The sequence below is a fragment of the Lachnellula hyalina genome, assembly GCF_007821495.1.
Source record: "Lachnellula hyalina strain CBS 185.66 chromosome Unknown contig00103, whole genome shotgun sequence".
Classification (NCBI taxonomy): Eukaryota; Fungi; Ascomycota; class Leotiomycetes; order Helotiales; family Lachnaceae; genus Lachnellula; species Lachnellula hyalina.
In genome coordinates, this window is record NW_022157217.1 from 58,945 (window position 1) to 77,099 (window position 18,155).

Below are 18,155 nucleotides of genomic sequence, written 5' to 3' on the forward strand. Positions count from 1 at the left end.
CCGGATACCGCCTCGGCATAGAGCAGCAGAAACGATATGGACGGAAGTAGAATTGCTATCGCCCACGCAACGAAAATGAGAAGGATATGATAGATGATAGATGAAGAGAAGGAGGCAGGCAGGCAAGCAATGATTGACACCGGTCCAGAAGGAGAAGAAGAAGTTTTTGCACTTGCGAGTCTATTGGTCCTCTTACTGAAGACGCTGGCGCCAATTCAGCAAGAACCCATAAATGTAATTCTTACAACCCCAATCATCCCAGGACCATGTGACCTTCGTACCCTAGCTTGTTTATATTCACACAAGCTCCAGTACTTAACTAATATAGGTAAATATCTTTTAAACCCCTAGCTTAGAAAGAATGAAGAAACAAGTAAAGTTAAAGGAGGCACGTGAGGAGTTGATTGATTGCTGTTGAGGAACGTGTCGGTAAAGGCGAAAAGGAAGGCGATCAGGAAGCGAGAGATGAGTCTGAGACGGATACGATTGGTGTAATGTTGTCAAGATGCTGAGTAAAAGGTATGTAAATTGTAAGAAACTTCTACCAACTCCTAGCCGACTTGCGGAGCAGAAACTTCCTTGTCCTACGCTACCTGTATATAGTACATAGTAAAGAGCAGTGATACAGGTGGAGAATAAGATATATACACAGTGCTGACATTCAAGATAATAAAAGCGCACACACATTAACAGTACTGGTGGCATGTGAAAGTTTTGTATATACTTTTCATTATCTCATCTATTAAACCTGAAAAAGAGGTACTCCAAACAGTCCCGCAAAACCGTCGTTTCCAACACGATTCATTGCGCTCGGAGCTCATCTACAATCGCAAGAAATTTACATCAAACAGCCTTTCCCAAGCTATGCTTCATAAATCATTCATGCAAAAAGGTATCTTTCAGGTACTGCAAAGGGGGAATGTACGAATAATAAATGTAAGAACAATCAAGGGATAGCGTTAAGCTCTTCCCGCTGTCTCAAGTACTTCTTGGCAAGCTCGTCACCGCCGAGGGCACTGAGCTCCATCCAGTGATAGGCGGCGCACATTGTGGCTGGATCACTGCGCTCTCTATCTCGCTCTTCCTTACCCGTGCTGCCTCCGCCATGCATCTCCATGACTTGCGCTTTGAATGTTTCTCTTGGCTTGCTCAATGGCGCCGTGACCCTCTCGACCAACTCGGGATGAGTGAGGTAGAAGATAGCAAGTTCGCGTTCAGCGACCGGGTCTCCTTCTTTGGCAGTGATAGTCCACATCTTGGCGGCATCTTGCATGCTATATTTCATGAGCTCGCCATTCGCGTTGGTTGGTGGCAAAGCTTCCGGGATGGAAACAGTTTTGCGCGTTTGTGTGTAATGGACCACCACTTCGTCGGCGATCTCGACGAGCGTGCGGCAAACGTCTTGTTTCAACCCAAGGGCTGCAAGCCCTGCATCCCAAAAGGCCTTGCCACGCTCCGTTTTGTCCAAGACAGCAGCTGGGACGAAGGATGCAATGAATTGGAGGTCTCGGAAAAGTGTCTTTGGACGGATGTCTGGATCACGGAACAAATCTTGTAGGACATCAACGATCATATCGGTGCTAGCTGGAGTGGGTACATTTGATGATCGCTCGGAATTTCGATGGACAGGAGAACTGGTCTCCGGTTGGTGGAGTGTATGTGAGCGTCGTTCCTTGCAATTATCAATTGCCTCCTCAAGATTTTTGGCACGCGGTGCGGCCGGGGAAGTCTCGGTATACGCGAAAGCATTTATATGCTGCACTTCAGGGGATTGAGGGGCATTAGTTATGGTGTCCTGCCGGAGACGTGGTCGTCGAGGAGCAGATGGTGTAAGGTAGGCAATGATGAGTTGCTGCAGTTCATACAGGGCGTTTAGCTTGGCATGTGGATTGGGATGCACTGAAAACATCCTCAACAATTGTTGAAACGCCTGTCTATAAGGGAAATCAGGAGAGTCCAACTCTTTCGACACACTCTTCTGTCGCCTATGAACAACAGTGTCGCTGGTAGACGAGCTTTCCGTGTTTGCTTGAGAATCTGCACGGTCCAAGGAAGTTCTCGTAGTATTCGACGACACTCTTTCGGTGCGGTCAATATACGCATCAGGCCGTTCACCGGGCAAATCGATTCTCTGCGCTCCTCGAAGATCTCGGAAGCTTTTTTTCTTCTCGAGTGTTCGTTTTTTGCTTCTTCTTCGAGCCTTTCGGTCCGCACGCTCTCTCCTTTCCATACAATCCTGGCCAAGATCACCCGCGAACCAAGAGTCAGTTTCACTTCCTCTCGCAAAGACGAGAGTTCCCAGATCACTAAGCAGTAAGCTAGTTAAAGTTTGCTTTAGGTCTATGAGGAAACGCTGCTTTGCTTGAGTTGCGCGGTCTTCTTTCAATATGACGGTCTCGTTTGTTGAGGATGCGGTGTCTGGACGAGCACTGCTAATACTTGTAGATGGTGACTGAGCTCGGGCCTGGAATGGTGACCAAAACGTAGTTGCCGAGTCGATAGCCAAAACAGGACTGGCCATACCGAAGTAATCTTGTGAATCCATCAAATCACCGGTTGTACTTATCCGAGACATGCTAAATCTTCCCGAATCGAAGCTTTGTTGAGAGTTGTTTCGTGCAGACATTGTTCGGAGATCTCTGAGGCCAGATCGATTGAAATCCGTATTTCTTAGACCTCGACGACCTGCATCAGGATCAGTAAGATCATCTCCCGATATGTTGAGAGACCCAAAGCCGTTGATGAATAAGTCTGCTTTTTGCCGCCCACTGTCCAAAATTCGTTTATCCCGATGATACAATTCGCTAGACCAAAGAACAGGCCCTTCCATGAGGTTATCTCCAACTAGCTTATTGATACAGGCTTCAATCTCCAAACAAAATCTGTGGATTCGTTCCTCGCCCTTGCAGAAGTTTTCGATGCCAAATTGGGAAAGCCAACGTAACGTCTTCTCAGATTGTTCGTCCGACAACTTGTTTGGACCACCTTGCTCCTCGACTGCAGCCATCATATCCATAACTTGGGCTTCGGTCTTCAGCAAAAAATTGTTTGTAGAGGATCTGGACATGTTCCGCGGTCGCATGCTAGCTGGCGGCATGTATGAGACTTTCTTGGGCGCTGCCATGCACTTGAGCGCAACGGCAATGTTTCGAGCACCTTCGTAAGCGGCCGAATTCCTCACATCCGTGACATACCACATCTTATCTCTGAGAGACTTGAGGCGTTTCATCATTGATTCGATGGTCACATCGTGACGCTCCTGGGATTGCTTTAGCCAAACCAACCACGCATCATACTCCTCAACCGCGCTCGTCGACCGCCGAATAAGGTCTCTAGGACCTCTAGAAAAGATAGTCAGGAGTGAAGAGAAACCGTCTCGCTTCAGTGATGGAGATGACAGTTGATGAAGTAGATTCAGTGTCTTCCAATACAAGTGAGCATTGACAAAATCCGACTGAGCTTGGCATTGCGACCCTGCTGCCTCAAGCATAGTAATCAGGACTGAGGGTTGATCTTCAGACTCTTTTCCACTGTCGGTGTCGTGACGATGTCGTGACGACTTGGAAGAGGCTCGTTTGGCATTTCGATCAGTTGGCGACGGATCACGTGGTCGGTATGGATTCTTCGACTGTGCTTGTGCCGATGAACCTGGCCGACTGCGATGCTTCTTTCGAGGGCTTTCAAGTACGGATGTCCTGTTACTGAAGGTCTTTGATTCGGTCTTGGAGTTAAGGGATTGAGGAATCTCATAGTCTTCAACTAGCTTCAGGATCGAATCTCTGAGTTGATGATAGTCTTTGTCGAGATCTGGACGTGCTCCAGAGCCCTCATCCTCGCTGTCGCTGCTAGTGGTGTTGTCTTCTTCTTCGCCATCATCATCCGGATCATGTAGCATCTGAGTAGACAGGTTTTGGCCATCAGGAGACATGAATAAAACAGCCCAACGTTCGGCGCATGGATGACATGTACCAGTAGTCCCATCAGTCCCTAATGCTTGAGTCATCTCGTAGAGTGCGACGCGAAGCTCGAATCCGTCATCCTCATAGAGGCTGAGGCGTTGATTTTGATTCACAGAAGAATATCGCTGAGTGGCATTCGAATTCTCATCGAGAAGAGGTTCACGAGACGTAGTGGTATCGCTGATCACTGACGATCCACTATTGCTAATGACAGAGGCGTTATCAAAAGCATTACGTTGAGTAGGCATTGGGATTGATGCAGTCATCACAGACATTCCTGAAATTGATGATGCAGAAGAGCGCAAACCATGTATCTCTTTAGCTAGAGAGCTAGAGGCTGGACGTCTTTCGGGGAAAAGAGCGTTGACTATAGTCACGAGGTCCGAAGGTCCAAGAACGAGATAGGGATGAACTTCCACTGTCTCTCGCAAGGACGTTATGGATCTTGCTGGAAGGAGCTTCGCTTTGGACCGGGAAGGGCGGTTTGACTTGAATCGTGCCATGATGTTCTCAATATGACCCTTGATCGCAAGAGGAGCTGAGGATGAGGATGATTTGTTCCTAGAAGAGAAAAAAAAAGTCAGTAAACGGGTTCCAACAGATAAGTAGCTACTCACCAGACCATATCAACGACAAGTCGCAAGGCTCGCATCCCAACTTCTCTCAAAATCTTCTGCCTGCCATATTCGGTAATGTGGTACTCCGACATCATGCCGTAGGACTGAAATACGTCAGTTCTGTTCCAGTGATGAAGAATCAAGCGCTCACCTCCGGGTGGATGATGACATTAAGCAGGAAAACTTGAAAGAGCCATTTGGAGACTAGGAATTTCCTTGTAGCCATGTGTCTTTTGGGGTCAAGTTTACGGAGAGTGGCATTTCCAAGTTCAATGAGGCCTTCAGGAATTCCACCTGCTCCAGGGTCATCAACTATTTCAAAAAGTCCTTGGACGGCAGCGGTATAGAACTCATCAGCTGCTATCGAGTCCTTGGCGTTCCGTGGTTCCACATGAATACGGGTTCCCGCTTGGTCCTCGGCTTTTTCCAATAAGAAGGCTCCATCCTCTAGGATTTTCATGAGATACCATTCCATATTGCTTCTTCCAGACCAGTCCCGCATGGCTGTCCAAACATTAAGTACGCTACAAATAAAGGGATCGACGCCGGTCTTGCTCTCAGTAATCAGTCGTGCACATGTGGTGGCCCACACGTCAGTTCTCCTAAGGTCTTCCACGGAGTCTGGGCCAGCTGAATTTGCAAAGCAAGTATGAATTAAAGCAGACAACGGATCATGACGCTGGAATGAAAGTAAACGCTCAACTGCAGAGGGTATATGTACGGAACTTCGGTGGTTACCAGAAGCATGGCCTTTCGAACGATTATGAAATGGCAAAACAGAATCAACGGCTTCCAATCCCTGGTGGAATGATGTTAGAGCAGAGAGCTCTGGGGCTGAAAGACTTGCAATCCGACTGGCCAAATAGTCTGGGTTTGTCCGGATCTGGGTCAGAAATCTAAGAAGGGTATCGCGGGAACGCTGGGGTATTTCATGCATGAAAGTTGTCAAAGAACTGGTCTCTTGTCCACCAGGGTTTGGGCGTTCTCCATCCAAGTCTGGTTCCAATAATGCATACCGACGAGTTGCATCACATGAGTTCCGGACATCATGGATAGCATTGTAAAGGCTAGCAAAGTTCTTCTTTTCATCGCCCCTAAAATTATCAACTAGTGTTCGGTGAGCCAATTCTCCGCAACGGGCCAGACGCGCGGAAAGAGCAGTAGAAACCAAAGATCTTTGTAGCCGTAGCCGGGAATGGATTCTCTTCCTCTCTTGGTAGGTGGAGAGCCGGACTAGATGGGCAAGTTCCTCCAACGTTGTGGAAGCAGTCGCAGCTGTGACTGCTGCAATCTGCGGGTTTATGTATTGGGAAACATCTTGGAGAAGGGGCAGCTGTGGCAATTTGGTGGCTGGAAGAGCGATCTCAGGGTTCTTTGAATTCAAAGAACCTTGGGACGAATCTTGTCTTTGCCGTGAGGCAGGAGATGGAGAGGTTTGTCGCGTGCTACTTCGAGTTCTCTCTCGATCTGCGGGCTTCTCTTTATAGGATGTAGGGGGTCTACTAGGACTTTGGGACTGGTACCGGTGGAGTCTTGGGAGAGCAGGGGTTTCAAGAGGGGTTGGAGTCGGGCTTCGCGAGGGGACCTGCGTGGTAGTAGGGGAAACGGCTACAAGGCCGCAGAGTCAGTAAGCGTTCGGTAGATGTAAAAGAAAGAAATGAAGCTATAGATTGGGTAAAATGAGATTTCCTCGAGTAGGCATGGTATGTATACCCAACGTACAGGCGTGGGCAGGCCCAGGAAGAGAGAGTGACCGTTGCATTTGGATCATCGCTCCATCTAGGTGTCAGCTGGCTGCGATCTCGAGCCTGAGAGCTTTTGAGATGCGATGTTGTTGTCGCGCTCTGCCCACGGGGGAAGGCTGAGGTCGTGTCGGCTGATAGACGATAAGAGGGGCGGCGGGAGGAGTTAAGGAGAGAGAGGGAACCTTCGACACTTGCTTCTCTACATCATTATCAAGAATAATGCGATGCGATGCGATGGGTGAGACGAAGCGAGGAAAGAGTGAAGCTTGTCTTGAGAGAAAGAGTCCGGGAGTCCAGGAGTCCAGGAGGAGTACTGTACAAGTAAGAAGCGGACTTGCGACGAGGTTCGTCCAGAAGAATCGACGACTGCCAACAAATCCGCATAGATCCCTGCCACCACAACATCCAATCATGAGCTCCCACCAATTTGGGCAGATCATCAGCCATCAGCCATCAGCCATTTCAGCACAGGGTGTGTTCACCACCTATTGGCAGCCAGCCTACGAGACGATCAGACCATGAGACTACGCAGAGACTAAGCCGTGGTGGCAGCTCACCCAATATGCGCCTGGCCAAATCTGATGTGCAGCTTAGATGTAAGAGGATGCAAGAACATGTCCGGCCGAGACTCGAAAAAGACGGCTCCTTCCAGCATCCTACAGCAAGATATACTACTCTAGTATGCATGCATCTACTGCTGGGGACATACAAGCTTCTCGAGTGGCACTTGCAGAGGATAGGATATGCTCTATTCTTACCCGATTCTTGCCTCCTACAGCATCTGGAACTCCCTCCCAAGTGGTTTGCCCCTACCTTTCCATCTTTCCACCTGTCACAGCCGGGAACAAGGCTTTGGGACTCGATGGGAGCTGGCACTGGCTAGTATTGCTTGTTGATTAGCCAAAGAATAGGCTGGCCATTGCTGCAAACCACTCACTTCGTGGCTGAAGACTTGGGTGTACATTGCACAGTAACATCTACACGCTAACCATCTACTTGCTACCCAAGGTAGAGTCACCTCGTCCTTTCCCGTGCGTCTTACGTTTGCTGGTCAAAGTGCCACATTATCTATGTATATCCGCCCGAGACAACAGGAGCCATGGCTACCTTACCTAGATATAACGCCATTGCGTTTGCAGTCGCAGCATGTGTTGGTCGCAGCAACGGTCACATACAGGATCGATACCACGAAACCCATGCCTAATATTAGTAAAGCTCCGTGTTGCCTTCCTCCATCCACTCATTATTCTGGAGCCCTTGCCGCTTTTTGTTGCATAAGTCCCGGAATTTGCCAACTCATCGTACATATATGCCTAGTGCCAAAATGTAGTTTGGCGCTCGACACGAAACATTTGCTTTTCTGATAGATTTATGCATACTACGCTGATTGATACCTCTTATACTTGGCTCCTGTTAGCGAGTACCTTTGTTTACTCTTTGGCCCGAAAGGTTCAAGAAACAGTTCGTAGTATCACGTGGTGCATTCCTCTTGAAACAAGCTCCGGCAACGTACGAAGTAGACGACTCTCGATCAGTATTAGAGTCCTTTTCATTCTCTCCTTACGTTCACATGGCTACGAAATGTATTCGCCGTTCTCTTTAAAGTCCCTGGACTCAGCATGTGACTTACATCACATGACTGACACAATCAGAGTGGCTGAGACAGACGTCGTAGTGTACTGTACAGTATAGTATAGAGGTGTACTTGTCTCGCATCAAAGCTCTTCTTTAAACTCGATGCAGAACTTTTCCCATCCCACACTTCCTCGGTATCTCTTTTCGAATTCAGACAGGAAAGCTATTGATTCTGCGGCAAACCATCCACCTGCATTATCTGGGATCATCTCTTGACGTGGCACGAAAGCTGTGGCGCTAGTTCAACACCCACATAAGAAGTCAATCACATGACCTTGCGACCGAAAGGTCTACAGGATAGTCTATCTGTTTTACAGTCGGGGAGGTTTTCTTCCTCACGTGCTAAATGAAAAGGTCGTGAATGAGAACTCTTGTCTTACTGTTATATCATTAGATTTGTCGTTAGAGTGGGCAATCAGACGAAGCCCTATTGATACCTCTGGTGCCAATTCTCGGAGTAATTGTTAGGCAAAGACCTGCTTTTTTGGTCCAAGTCACAAGTTGAGGCACTCCAAGTCAGGTACTGTACACTGAAAGGTGAACTCCATAGCGAAATTTGAAATTTCAAGAGCAGGTGGGAGTAAAGTAAATCAAGCAACGAATTTATTCTCTTATGGTTGCAAATTGGTCACTTAGCTGAGGAATCCATTTTTGCATAGGAATCACTTCTTGATAGACATGATTTGGAGGGACAATGCTTCTCCAAAATAATCGAGCGTTTGCTTAATATTTTGTATCATTTATGGTTAGAGTTTATGGTTGGACATTTACCAAGTCAGTGGCACGGCCTCATGAAATTTCAACCCCACAACTCTTCCCGAGCTGCACCCCTACAAGTCTCGACAAACTACCTATCTCGTGTTTTTCACGAATCAGAAATGCCTTTCATCTTTCCCCTTAAATCTCTTTATTCATCTTATTTCATTTCTATTTATAGCGTGATCAACTGGTTGTTGGGTATTTACGTGAAATTTGGCTTTTAGCGTAAACAATTCACATCAATACGACGTATTTGAAACGTTGTGAATTACTTCCTGAATTGGTTCTTATAAACACTGCTCTCCTCCCTCAACTCCTGTCTTGAAACTATTTAGATCCCAACTTTGGACAAAGGAAACAAAGACCAAAGCTCAAGATGGTTCTCCCTTCAGCAATCCTCCTCCCTCTGTACCTCTACCCCTCCGTCACCACTGACCCGTGGAAACCTCTCTACGACTCCCTAACGGCGCACCCAAACACCCAATTTGATATCGTCATCAACCCCGACTCAGGTCCCTTGCTCGTAGGCCCATCCGACAGCGCCCTCTCAGACTACGTTGTCGCCGTCTCCAAGCTCCGCACCTACCCCAATGTCAATATCTTCGGATACGTTCACACAGGCTGGGGCGCCGCCTCCCTGCAACCGGCGCTCCTATCCAACATCTCCCGCTATGCAACCTGGAACACCTACACGCCGGCCAACATCAGCCTGGACGGCATCTTCATCGACGAAGCCCCCAACGCCTACGACCCCACGATCTACACCAACCTGCAAACCGCCACTAATCTCGCGCGCTCATCGGAACTGCCCAAAATCATCTTAAACCCCGGCACCGTAGCTGATGCCGAGTATTTCGCGCTCGCGGATTACATCATCATGTTTGAGGGCGCGTATGCTAACTTTAATGCGAGTGAGATGGCGGCACTTTCGCAGGCTGTGAGGGCGAATAGCTCGGTGATTCTTTATGATTCTACGCTTGCGGAAGCGGATCAGAACACGTTGGTTAATCAGTTGGTGGATTTGGGCTTGGGAAGTTTGGATGTTACGACGACGAATACCTATGATACTTGGAGTGCGCTTTGGACTGCTTTCACTCAGCAAGTTAGCAGTGCTGTGGGAGTGACGTAGAGGGGTTATTTTCGATGTTGTTTTTGGATCGTGGGACATAGCTACACTTTGATTCATTGTATACCAAGATAGATATGTTCCCTCCTGACCTGGGCTTTCATTTGGCACTCTGATTTACTTGTGATGGTCGACTGTTCATGATTTGCATGGAATCAAAGCACGTCATTTCAAACGCTATATTCGGCACCCGTTCACAGCCATTTTATTCCCTTCTACATACAAAAGATTGCGAGATGTCAGGTCGGGATCCCGGCCCGGGAAACTGTTTCGAGATTGATCCTGACTCCTGAAGGAAGCGGGGCCTGAATGTTTCATCAACCATGAAAATCCTAGAAACAAAAAAGAGATACCCCCAAAGAAGATGGACAGTCCCAGGTGCATATCATAGAGAATTGAATGTTCTAAATTCTACCAGACTATGTATTCAAGTCCCCTCGCTTAAGGGGAAAAGGGGCCAAGGCACGTGACCGTCCCAAAAATCCGATTTTGGGGGGGGGTTGCACTACTCGAGACTATAGCGTGTGCTAGAACATGCAGGGATCTCTTCTATAAAAAACAAGGAATTGAAGTTCATTACAAGACAATGCAAAATGGAGACGACGTAGAGTCTGTTTGTTGTGATTGCAGACTCAAGAAGAAAGCTGATCACTAAGAGAGGAAGGATGTAGAAAACATAAAAAACAATTCCTAGGGTTTCGAGATGCTTGGTAGGCATAGATCAGAATATGGGTTGATAATGAAAGGTTGAAGGACTTGAGAGATGAATGTCATCGGTATTATAACGTGGACTTGAATTGGGAAGCAACTGCTTGTGGTAGCTAACTGGCTCCAGGTGGGAAGCCATAACAGAAAAAGAAGGCAATCCTGTACACTAGACTTGTGAACTTTGAGCAGAAAATTAAGAGTGATTTTAAATATCTGGCATTCTTGAAAGAGCTTATCAGTAATCTTTGCTATGCAAAATCGCCGGAGACCAGTCAAACAGAACCGGGTTCCAGTTTCTGGGAACCAGCATGGAATTCGTAAATATTTTGATTTAAAAGTTGCTTGAATATCATTTGTCATCATGCCATCTAACGCCTCCCCTGCTCATGCAATGTAACTCCTTTTACCACGGGATATTCAGGAGTATGGACCCTGGGTATTTGCAAACCTATGTATTACGTCCCTTTCATCTCTCAATCTCATCCATCGGGACATCTTCAAGATCCTTTCCAACAATCGCCTCAGCTACTTTCCAGATTTGGATGAGGTTGTCTTGAGCAGCGCTGCACACAACCCATGGTTCATTCAAGTTCCAGCAGAAATCTGCTACGCTGTTTGTGTGGCCACCATGCATAAACAGCCTGCTGCTGGCATTAGTATCGTACATAAATTGAAAATGTTTTAAGAGAACTTACAGCTCTGGTGGGCCATCCTCTTGGTCGTCTGGTAATTGTTCTTCTCCGACTCTGCTAAGATCCCAGAATATCACACGACGATCGTCACTCCCACTTGCCAAGACAGCCTCCTCGAATGGGTGCCATGCCAGTGACGTAACGATGTCGCTGTGACCCTCAAGCGAATGGAGCTTGTCCTTCAAATTCCTCAAGTCCCAGAGCGCAATCGTTTTGTCAGCTGAGCCAGTCGCTAGGACGAACTCCGACGCTGGGTTGAATGCTAATGAATTGACAGCATCAGTATGGCCTTGACCTTGAGAAGCTGACTTATTAGTCTCGCTTTGCCGAACATCAAGGATTTGTAAGGTAAGATCGTCCGAGACGGTTCCAATCATTGATTTATGTAGTGGGTGGTATTGAACATCGTTAACAACTGAAGTGTGGTGAGTGTAGGTCCTTGTGGCTTTGACATGGTTGTTGCTTGAATTTATAGTTTTCAGGTTCCTAAAGTCAAACGTAAGCGATAGCTCTAAAGGCAGGGTAGGGGTTCTTTACCAGAGTCGCACTGTGCTATCTCCACTGCCAGTCGCAAGGTGCCCGTTTTCGCCTGGATGGGGGTTCCAGCTCAACCCGAAGCCCTCCTTTTTGTGGCCTACAAGCTCTGCCTGTGGAGACACGACACCATTTGGAATACTGCTATGTTTGGTTCGATCGAATACTAACACTCGCCCATCCGGACACATTGTTGCAATGATGTTGGGATTCTGCGGTTGGTACCTTGCTTTGTTGACCTCACCCGGGTGATCAATCTTCTGTTCGATGACCATCTTAATTGCCGCTTGTTCGCCAGTCGAGGAGCCTCCATATCCGCCGATCTCTCCTCGCTCTTCATCGTAGTCATTTGGGTTGGGTGTGATATTTTTGGGCAACTCAACGGTGGCAATCTGAAGGTAGTTCTGTGCATCATTTGAGGTATGGGTACCAAGGAGGAGACGGTGAATGGTGTAGTTCTTCCCTGCTGGCCTAAATCTGTTCAGTTTTGCAGTTATAAGCATAGGCGCATTCCGAACTCACTCTTTAACATCGGGAAACCATTGGGTTGTCAACGTTGGCCATTCCAGCGCAGTACTTTGTTACATTAGATTGATTGCAGATACACCGAGACAGCTTCGCTCACCTCAGGATCATGTCATAGAGGAAAGGGCTGTTCTTCTTCCACGTCTTGTATTCTAGGGTCCAGATTTAGCTGCAGTAGACGGCTCGAGAATCTTGTGCCGTACCTTCATTGATGACCTTTTGCTCTGTAACATCGTTCTCGGCCTCGGGGCGATCGACTATAAGCTGTTAATTCCATTCGAGGGCCATCTCATCAAAATCAACACGCAATGCGACCTGTATTCAGGATGCGCTGAAAGGCTTGCTGGACTCACCATCCATCTCATGGTCTGGAGATTCAGGAGCCATTTCGACTGTGGTCGTTAGGAAGTCGTGAGAATGAGGCGGGGATGAATTCACGAGGATATTATAAATTGAGCTTTTATTTTGTAGAGCGTGTTGAAATTGATCCAGACGCGCCTTGCCTTGCCTCGCCTCGCCTCGCGTTAAGTGAAATTCAAGCCTTGGGGCCTTACGATCCTTAGCGCCGGTTCAGCTTGGCTGGGCCCCGGTCCGGCTGCATCGAGGCTGAACTTTCTCGCCTTCTCGTCGACGGCTTGAAAACTACAAAGAACACAAAACGACAACAGGCTCAGCGCCACCGAGAGAAAGAGAGAGAAGCAGAAGAGGCCGGGGAAATTTTTATCTTTTACGATCACGATCCTACATCAAGCAAGCGATAACCAAGCGTCATTGTATTCATTGCATGCGCTTTTGCCTTCGCCCTAACAGTACTTGCGGTAACAGCAAGGCTCCTCTCGCTTCAATTCTACACACCACACATACATACTCTACACAGTCATCATGGGTGTCCCCAAATTCTTCAGGTGGATGAGCGAGCGGTATCCGGCCATATCACAGCTGATTGCGGAGAATCGGATACCAGAATTCGATTGTCTTTACCTAGACATGAACGGAATCATCCACAACTGCACGCACAAAGACTCCGACGATGCAACGTTCCGAATGACCGAGGAACAAATGTTTATTGCAATCTTCAATTATATTGAGCATTTGTATGGGAAGATCAAGCCAAAGCAGCTATTCTTTATGGCCATTGATGGCGTTGCGCCCAGAGCAAAGATGAACCAACAGCGAGCCCGAAGATTTCGAACTGCGCTAGATGTTGAAAATGCCAGAGAGAAGGCAATTAAAGAAGGCAAGGAAATGCCAAAGGAAGAAGCATTTGATAGCAATTCCATCACTCCAGGTACGATCATAGTTTAGGAGCTGGATATCAAGCTGAGTTAAATAGGTACCGAGTTCATGCATAAATTGACTCAACAGTTGAAATATTTCATCAACAAGAAGGTGTCAGAGGATGTCGATTGGCAGGGCGTTGAAATCGTGCTGTCCGGCCACGAGGTCCCGGGAGAGGGAGAACACAAGGTCATGGAATACATTCGACTGGCAAAGGCGCAGCCCGATTATGACCCCAATGTCCGACATTGTCTTTACGGTCTTGATGCCGATTTGATCATGCTGGGGCTTTTGAGCCATGATCCCCATTTCTGCCTGCTTCGAGAGGAGGTCACATTTGGAAGACAGAGCAAGACGAAGTCGAAAGAGCTAGAACACCAAAATTTCTATCTCATGCACCTTTGCATTGTGCGGGAATACTTGGAATTGGAATTCCAAGAATTAAAAGAGGATGGCGTACTGGGATTTGCATTTGATCTCGAACGAGTCATCGACGATTTCATACTGATGGCGTTCTTTGTTGGAAACGATTTCTTGCCCAACCTTCCTAATTTACATATCAATGAAGGGGCATTGGCGCTGATGTTCAAAATTTACAAGACAGTTCTTCCAAAGGGTACTGGGTACATCAACGAAGGAGGTGTTATCAATATGGAGCGACTGGCTATCTTGTTAGAAGAGCTTTCGCATGTGGAATATCGCTTTTTCGAGAGTGAAAGCTCGGATCAGAAATGGTTCAGATCGAAGCAGATGGCTAAAGAGGATGTCATGGTGAAAGGCAAGACAAAGGGCAAGATTACGATGACAACTCCTCAGCGGGAAGTGTGGAAGCAGGTCAAGAAATACGTCACTCGTCGCTCTGATGAGCCTTTGAACCTCCCAGCGACTTTGTCTGCCGCAGATCGGAAATTTGTCCAGGATCTGGCCGAGAGCCTGCACCTGGAATGGAAGACGATTGAGGACGATCAAGGCGATCGGCATATGCAGCTCTCCTTTCCTCCTAAGCTAGTTGGCGACGACGAAGAAGACGACGAGGAAGATGAAGAATCGCAGCTTGCAGTCCGGCGTGTTGTCAAGCAGTTTGACAGCGCTCAAACAATCGACATTACCAGAGCAGAAGCGCAAGCTGAGATGGATCGTCAATACGAAGAGAAATTTCAGGAATGGAAGGACAAATACTACGAAGGCAAATTCGAGTGGACCCGGAAGAATGATACGGAGCTGACGAAATTATGCGAGAACTATGTCCAAGGGCTCCAGTGGGTACTTTTCTACTATTACAGAGGAGTTGCTTCTTGGCCATGGTTCTACCAGTATCATTATTCACCGATGATCTCAGATGTCGTCAAAGGCTTGAAGGCAGATGTCAACTTCAAGCTCGGACAGCCTTTCCATCCGTATGAACAGCTTATGGGTGTGCTCCCTGACCGAAGTAAGAAGATTGTGCCAGCTGTCTATCATGATCTCATGACGAACCCTAATTCTCCGATCATTGACTTCTACCCTCGAGACTTCGAGCTGGATATGAACGGGAAGAAGATGGAATGGGAAGCTGTGGTCAAGATTCCTTTTATCGAAGAGGGCAGATTGTTGGCTGCCATGGCTCCAAAGAATGCTCTCTTGAGTGAGGACGAGAAATTCCGTAACGACTTTGGCGTGACACTGAAGTTCACCCATGACCCGGACATATCATTTACCTATCCCTCTTCTCTTGTGGGCATCTTCCCCGATATACCCAATTGTCACTGCGTCGAGAACATCTTTGATCTCCCAACAATCGAGGGCTTGGAGTATCATGTTGGCTTGATGGAAGGTGTGAAATTAGGGCATGCCGCATTGGCTGGCTTCCCTAGCTTGGCTACCATCCCTTACAACGCAACTTTGGGATTTCATAGTGTCAATGTCTTTCAGTCGGACAGCAAAAACGAAAGTATGGTCGTCACGATCGAAGACAGCGAAAACCGAACCAACGTCAAGACTGCCACAATGAAATTGGGCCAACGAGTGTTCGTGGGTTACCCTTTCTTGCAGGAGGGCAAGGTAGTCAAGGTTTCAGATGAGCTATTTGACTATTTTCCTTCCAGTGACGGGTCGAATCAGCCTTTACAACAACCCCATGGCCCTCGAGAAATCGAAGATTTCCGCAAGAAGGCTGATAGAATCGAGAACAACTACAGCAAGCGTCTGGGTATCATTATTGGCCCTGTCGAATCAATCACTCATGTTGAGATATTGAAGGGTCTGAAAAAGACCGATGAAGGAGCCAGCATCAAGGAGTACGCTGTCATCCCTGGAATCGAAACTGAATACGCAACTCAAGTCTGTGTGGACGAAGTTCTAAGCGAGGATCAACGATTCTTAGAGAAAGCAGCTGTTCCGATTGAGGAGGAGTTTCCACCAGGCTCTCGGGCTTTCTTCTTAGGGGAATTCAACTTCGGCAGGCCTCTTGAGATAATCAGCCACAAGGATAACCGGGCAGAGATCTGGCTTTCAACGATCAAGGGAAAGGAAGTTGAATTTGGGCGTAACATTGTCAATGGGCATGGCTCCCAGACTCATTACACGCCTTCGTTTGCTGTAGCAAAGATGCTTGGTCTCCACCCTCTTGTTCTGAGCAAGATCACATCATCGTTCACTATTTCCGCTCTTGGCTTGGATCGTCTTAATCTTGGACTTAATCTAAAGTTCGAGGCAAAAAAGCTGAAAGTCCTGGGCTATTCTCAGCGTACAGATAAAGGCAAGTGATCTGGGCGATCTCTCCCTCCTATTCTTGTTCCGCCACGGTTGCAAGCCGTTTATACATTTACTGACTCGTGTACAGGCTGGGAATTCAGCAATAAAGCGATTGAGCTACTAAGCATCTACATGACCAAGTTTCCTGAATTCTTTGCCGGCATCCAGCGCAAACCCCAGGGGAATCAATATGATGCAGAAGACTTCTATCCAGCAGAAATCGCCGGCGAAAAAATCAAGGAGATAGCGGCATGGTTGAAGTCAATCGAATCCAAAAACTTTGAGAAAGTTCCCCTGGATGCGGAGCAATTAGATTCAGATGCCGTCATGGCAATCGAGAGAGCAGCCGATGCAGCTTTAGCGGCCACCGGTGCTGCAGAACCTAGCGACTTTAAGAAACTCAAGGGGGTTCCTCGAAATGCACTCATGAAGCCTTCTGATGCAGAGCATCGTCTTGGGAACCAGAGGTTCGCGCTCGGTGATCGTGTGGTTTATGTCCAAGACTCTGGCCGCGTACCTATTGCTACCCGTGGTACTGTTGTTGGTATCTCGCGCACAGCACGCGCTATCCTATTGGACGTTGTATTTGATGTTACATTCATGAGCGGTACTACTCTAGGAGAACGCTGCACACCATTCCGTGGCTCAACAATTCCGATCACGTCGGTTTTGAATTTGACAAACAAGCAACTGATCGCTGGTTCCAAGGCGGGTGCGGAAAAACATCCCGCACCGGTTTCGACCCCCCTTGCCGCAAATAGCGGTTACGGCACTCCCACAGGCCCCGGTGGTAGAGGACAGGTAAGTTATGAACATTTCAATGCTTTTAGGACATTGTCGCTGACTCGTGTAGCTGCGCGAATCCAATGTGCCTGCGCCTTTGAGGGGCTCATTCCGGGGTGCTGTTGCGGGCCATAATGGTTTCCGAGGAAATGGTGTGTCCAGGGGCCGAGGAAGAGGCGGCTTAGGCTATTCCGATCAGAATGCTAGCCCGGCAATACATAGCAGCAACATGGCGATTCGGGGCAATCTCCAGAATGGTACGAATGGAGGTCGAGGTGGTGTTGGGGGAGGATTCAGAGGTGGACGAGGAGGCGGGCCTGTTGGATACAACGCGGTCCCTCCACCATCGAGTCTAGAAGCTAGAGGACGTGGAAGAGGCCGAGGTGGTGGCCGTGCAAGGGGTGCCTTGAGAGGCAGAGGTAATGCCGTGCAGCCTGTACAGGCCCAACAGACTTAGGTCTTCTGGAAATGATGTTGGATGAGGGCACGATTGTGATGAATATGAACTTGATGATTGGACTTCTTTTTCGATTTCATGAATAGGAGTTGACATTGGGTGGGACATTCAGGAATTGTATCATCAGCATTACGAGTGGAACGAGAGGGTATGGGAGGTGGTGAGGCTGTTTGGGTTCAATCAAGGGGGTAGGGATAGCGTGGAGAAAGTTGGACTGTTCAGCCTGCAATGTGTCAAAGACAGAGTGATGCAAGATTGTGAAGATGTTTGACTAGCCATTTCCCAACTAGTAAATAGACGCACCGCTGTGATGCAGAAGAAGCAGGCACGCCAAAGAACATGAAACAATGCGCGAAGTCTACAGACAAACATGTACATGTACCCTATTGTCCTCCAGTCTATCCATTTTACCCAAACACCCACTAAGAATAGCTTCGCCGTCGATCTGGTCCCAAGTTGAACATATCTAAGGAACAAATAAACATGTCCTCACAATACTATACCGTACAATAACCGAAGTATGATTGGTGATGTTGTACATGCAGTCCGTGTGGCGGTGCCTGGCCTGGCCTGGTTTTGGATTGCGCATGCGTCATCGGGTGCG

The 18,155-nt window shown here is 47.8% G+C and overlaps 5 protein-coding genes across 5 annotated transcripts; 2 read left to right on the forward strand and 3 right to left on the reverse strand.

Moving 5' to 3' along the window:
• Positions 1 to 946: 946 nt before the first annotated feature.
• On the reverse strand, positions 947 to 6,347 carry LHYA1_G006097 (uncharacterized protein; the record flags this gene model as incomplete). The annotated part of the gene is made up of 4 exons (XM_031151037.1): positions 947 to 4,520; positions 4,577 to 4,680; positions 4,728 to 6,184; positions 6,299 to 6,347. 4 exons carry the CDS (start codon positions 6,345 to 6,347, stop codon positions 947 to 949), a joined length of 5,184 nt encoding a protein of 1,727 aa, XP_031003982.1.
• A 2,744-nt stretch (positions 6,348 to 9,091) lies between these two features.
• On the forward strand, positions 9,092 to 9,844 carry SR4_0 (Spherulin-4; the record flags this gene model as incomplete). The annotated part of the gene is made up of 1 exon (XM_031151038.1): positions 9,092 to 9,844. The coding sequence occupies one exon, from the start codon at positions 9,092 to 9,094 to the stop codon at positions 9,842 to 9,844; it is 753 nt and encodes a 250-aa protein (XP_031003979.1).
• A 1,171-nt stretch (positions 9,845 to 11,015) lies between these two features.
• On the reverse strand, positions 11,016 to 11,618 carry hat2_0 (Histone acetyltransferase type B subunit; the record flags this gene model as incomplete). The annotated part of the gene is made up of 2 exons (XM_031151039.1): positions 11,016 to 11,196; positions 11,245 to 11,618. The coding sequence occupies 2 exons, from the start codon at positions 11,616 to 11,618 to the stop codon at positions 11,016 to 11,018; spliced, it is 555 nt and encodes a 184-aa protein (XP_031003978.1).
• A 156-nt stretch (positions 11,619 to 11,774) lies between these two features.
• Positions 11,775 to 12,687, reverse strand: hat2_1 (Histone acetyltransferase type B subunit; the record flags this gene model as incomplete). The annotated part of the gene is made up of 5 exons (XM_031151040.1): positions 11,775 to 12,252; positions 12,298 to 12,351; positions 12,401 to 12,452; positions 12,504 to 12,557; positions 12,654 to 12,687. The coding sequence occupies 5 exons, from the start codon at positions 12,685 to 12,687 to the stop codon at positions 11,775 to 11,777; spliced, it is 672 nt and encodes a 223-aa protein (XP_031003997.1).
• Positions 12,688 to 13,182: 495 nt separating this feature from the next.
• On the forward strand, positions 13,183 to 17,551 carry exo2 (5'-3' exoribonuclease; the record flags this gene model as incomplete). Its single annotated transcript, XM_031151041.1, has 4 exons — positions 13,183 to 13,588; positions 13,634 to 16,303; positions 16,400 to 17,112; positions 17,165 to 17,551. The coding sequence occupies 4 exons, from the start codon at positions 13,183 to 13,185 to the stop codon at positions 17,549 to 17,551; spliced, it is 4,176 nt and encodes a 1,391-aa protein (XP_031003996.1).
• Between the last annotated feature and the right edge of the window lie 604 nt (positions 17,552 to 18,155).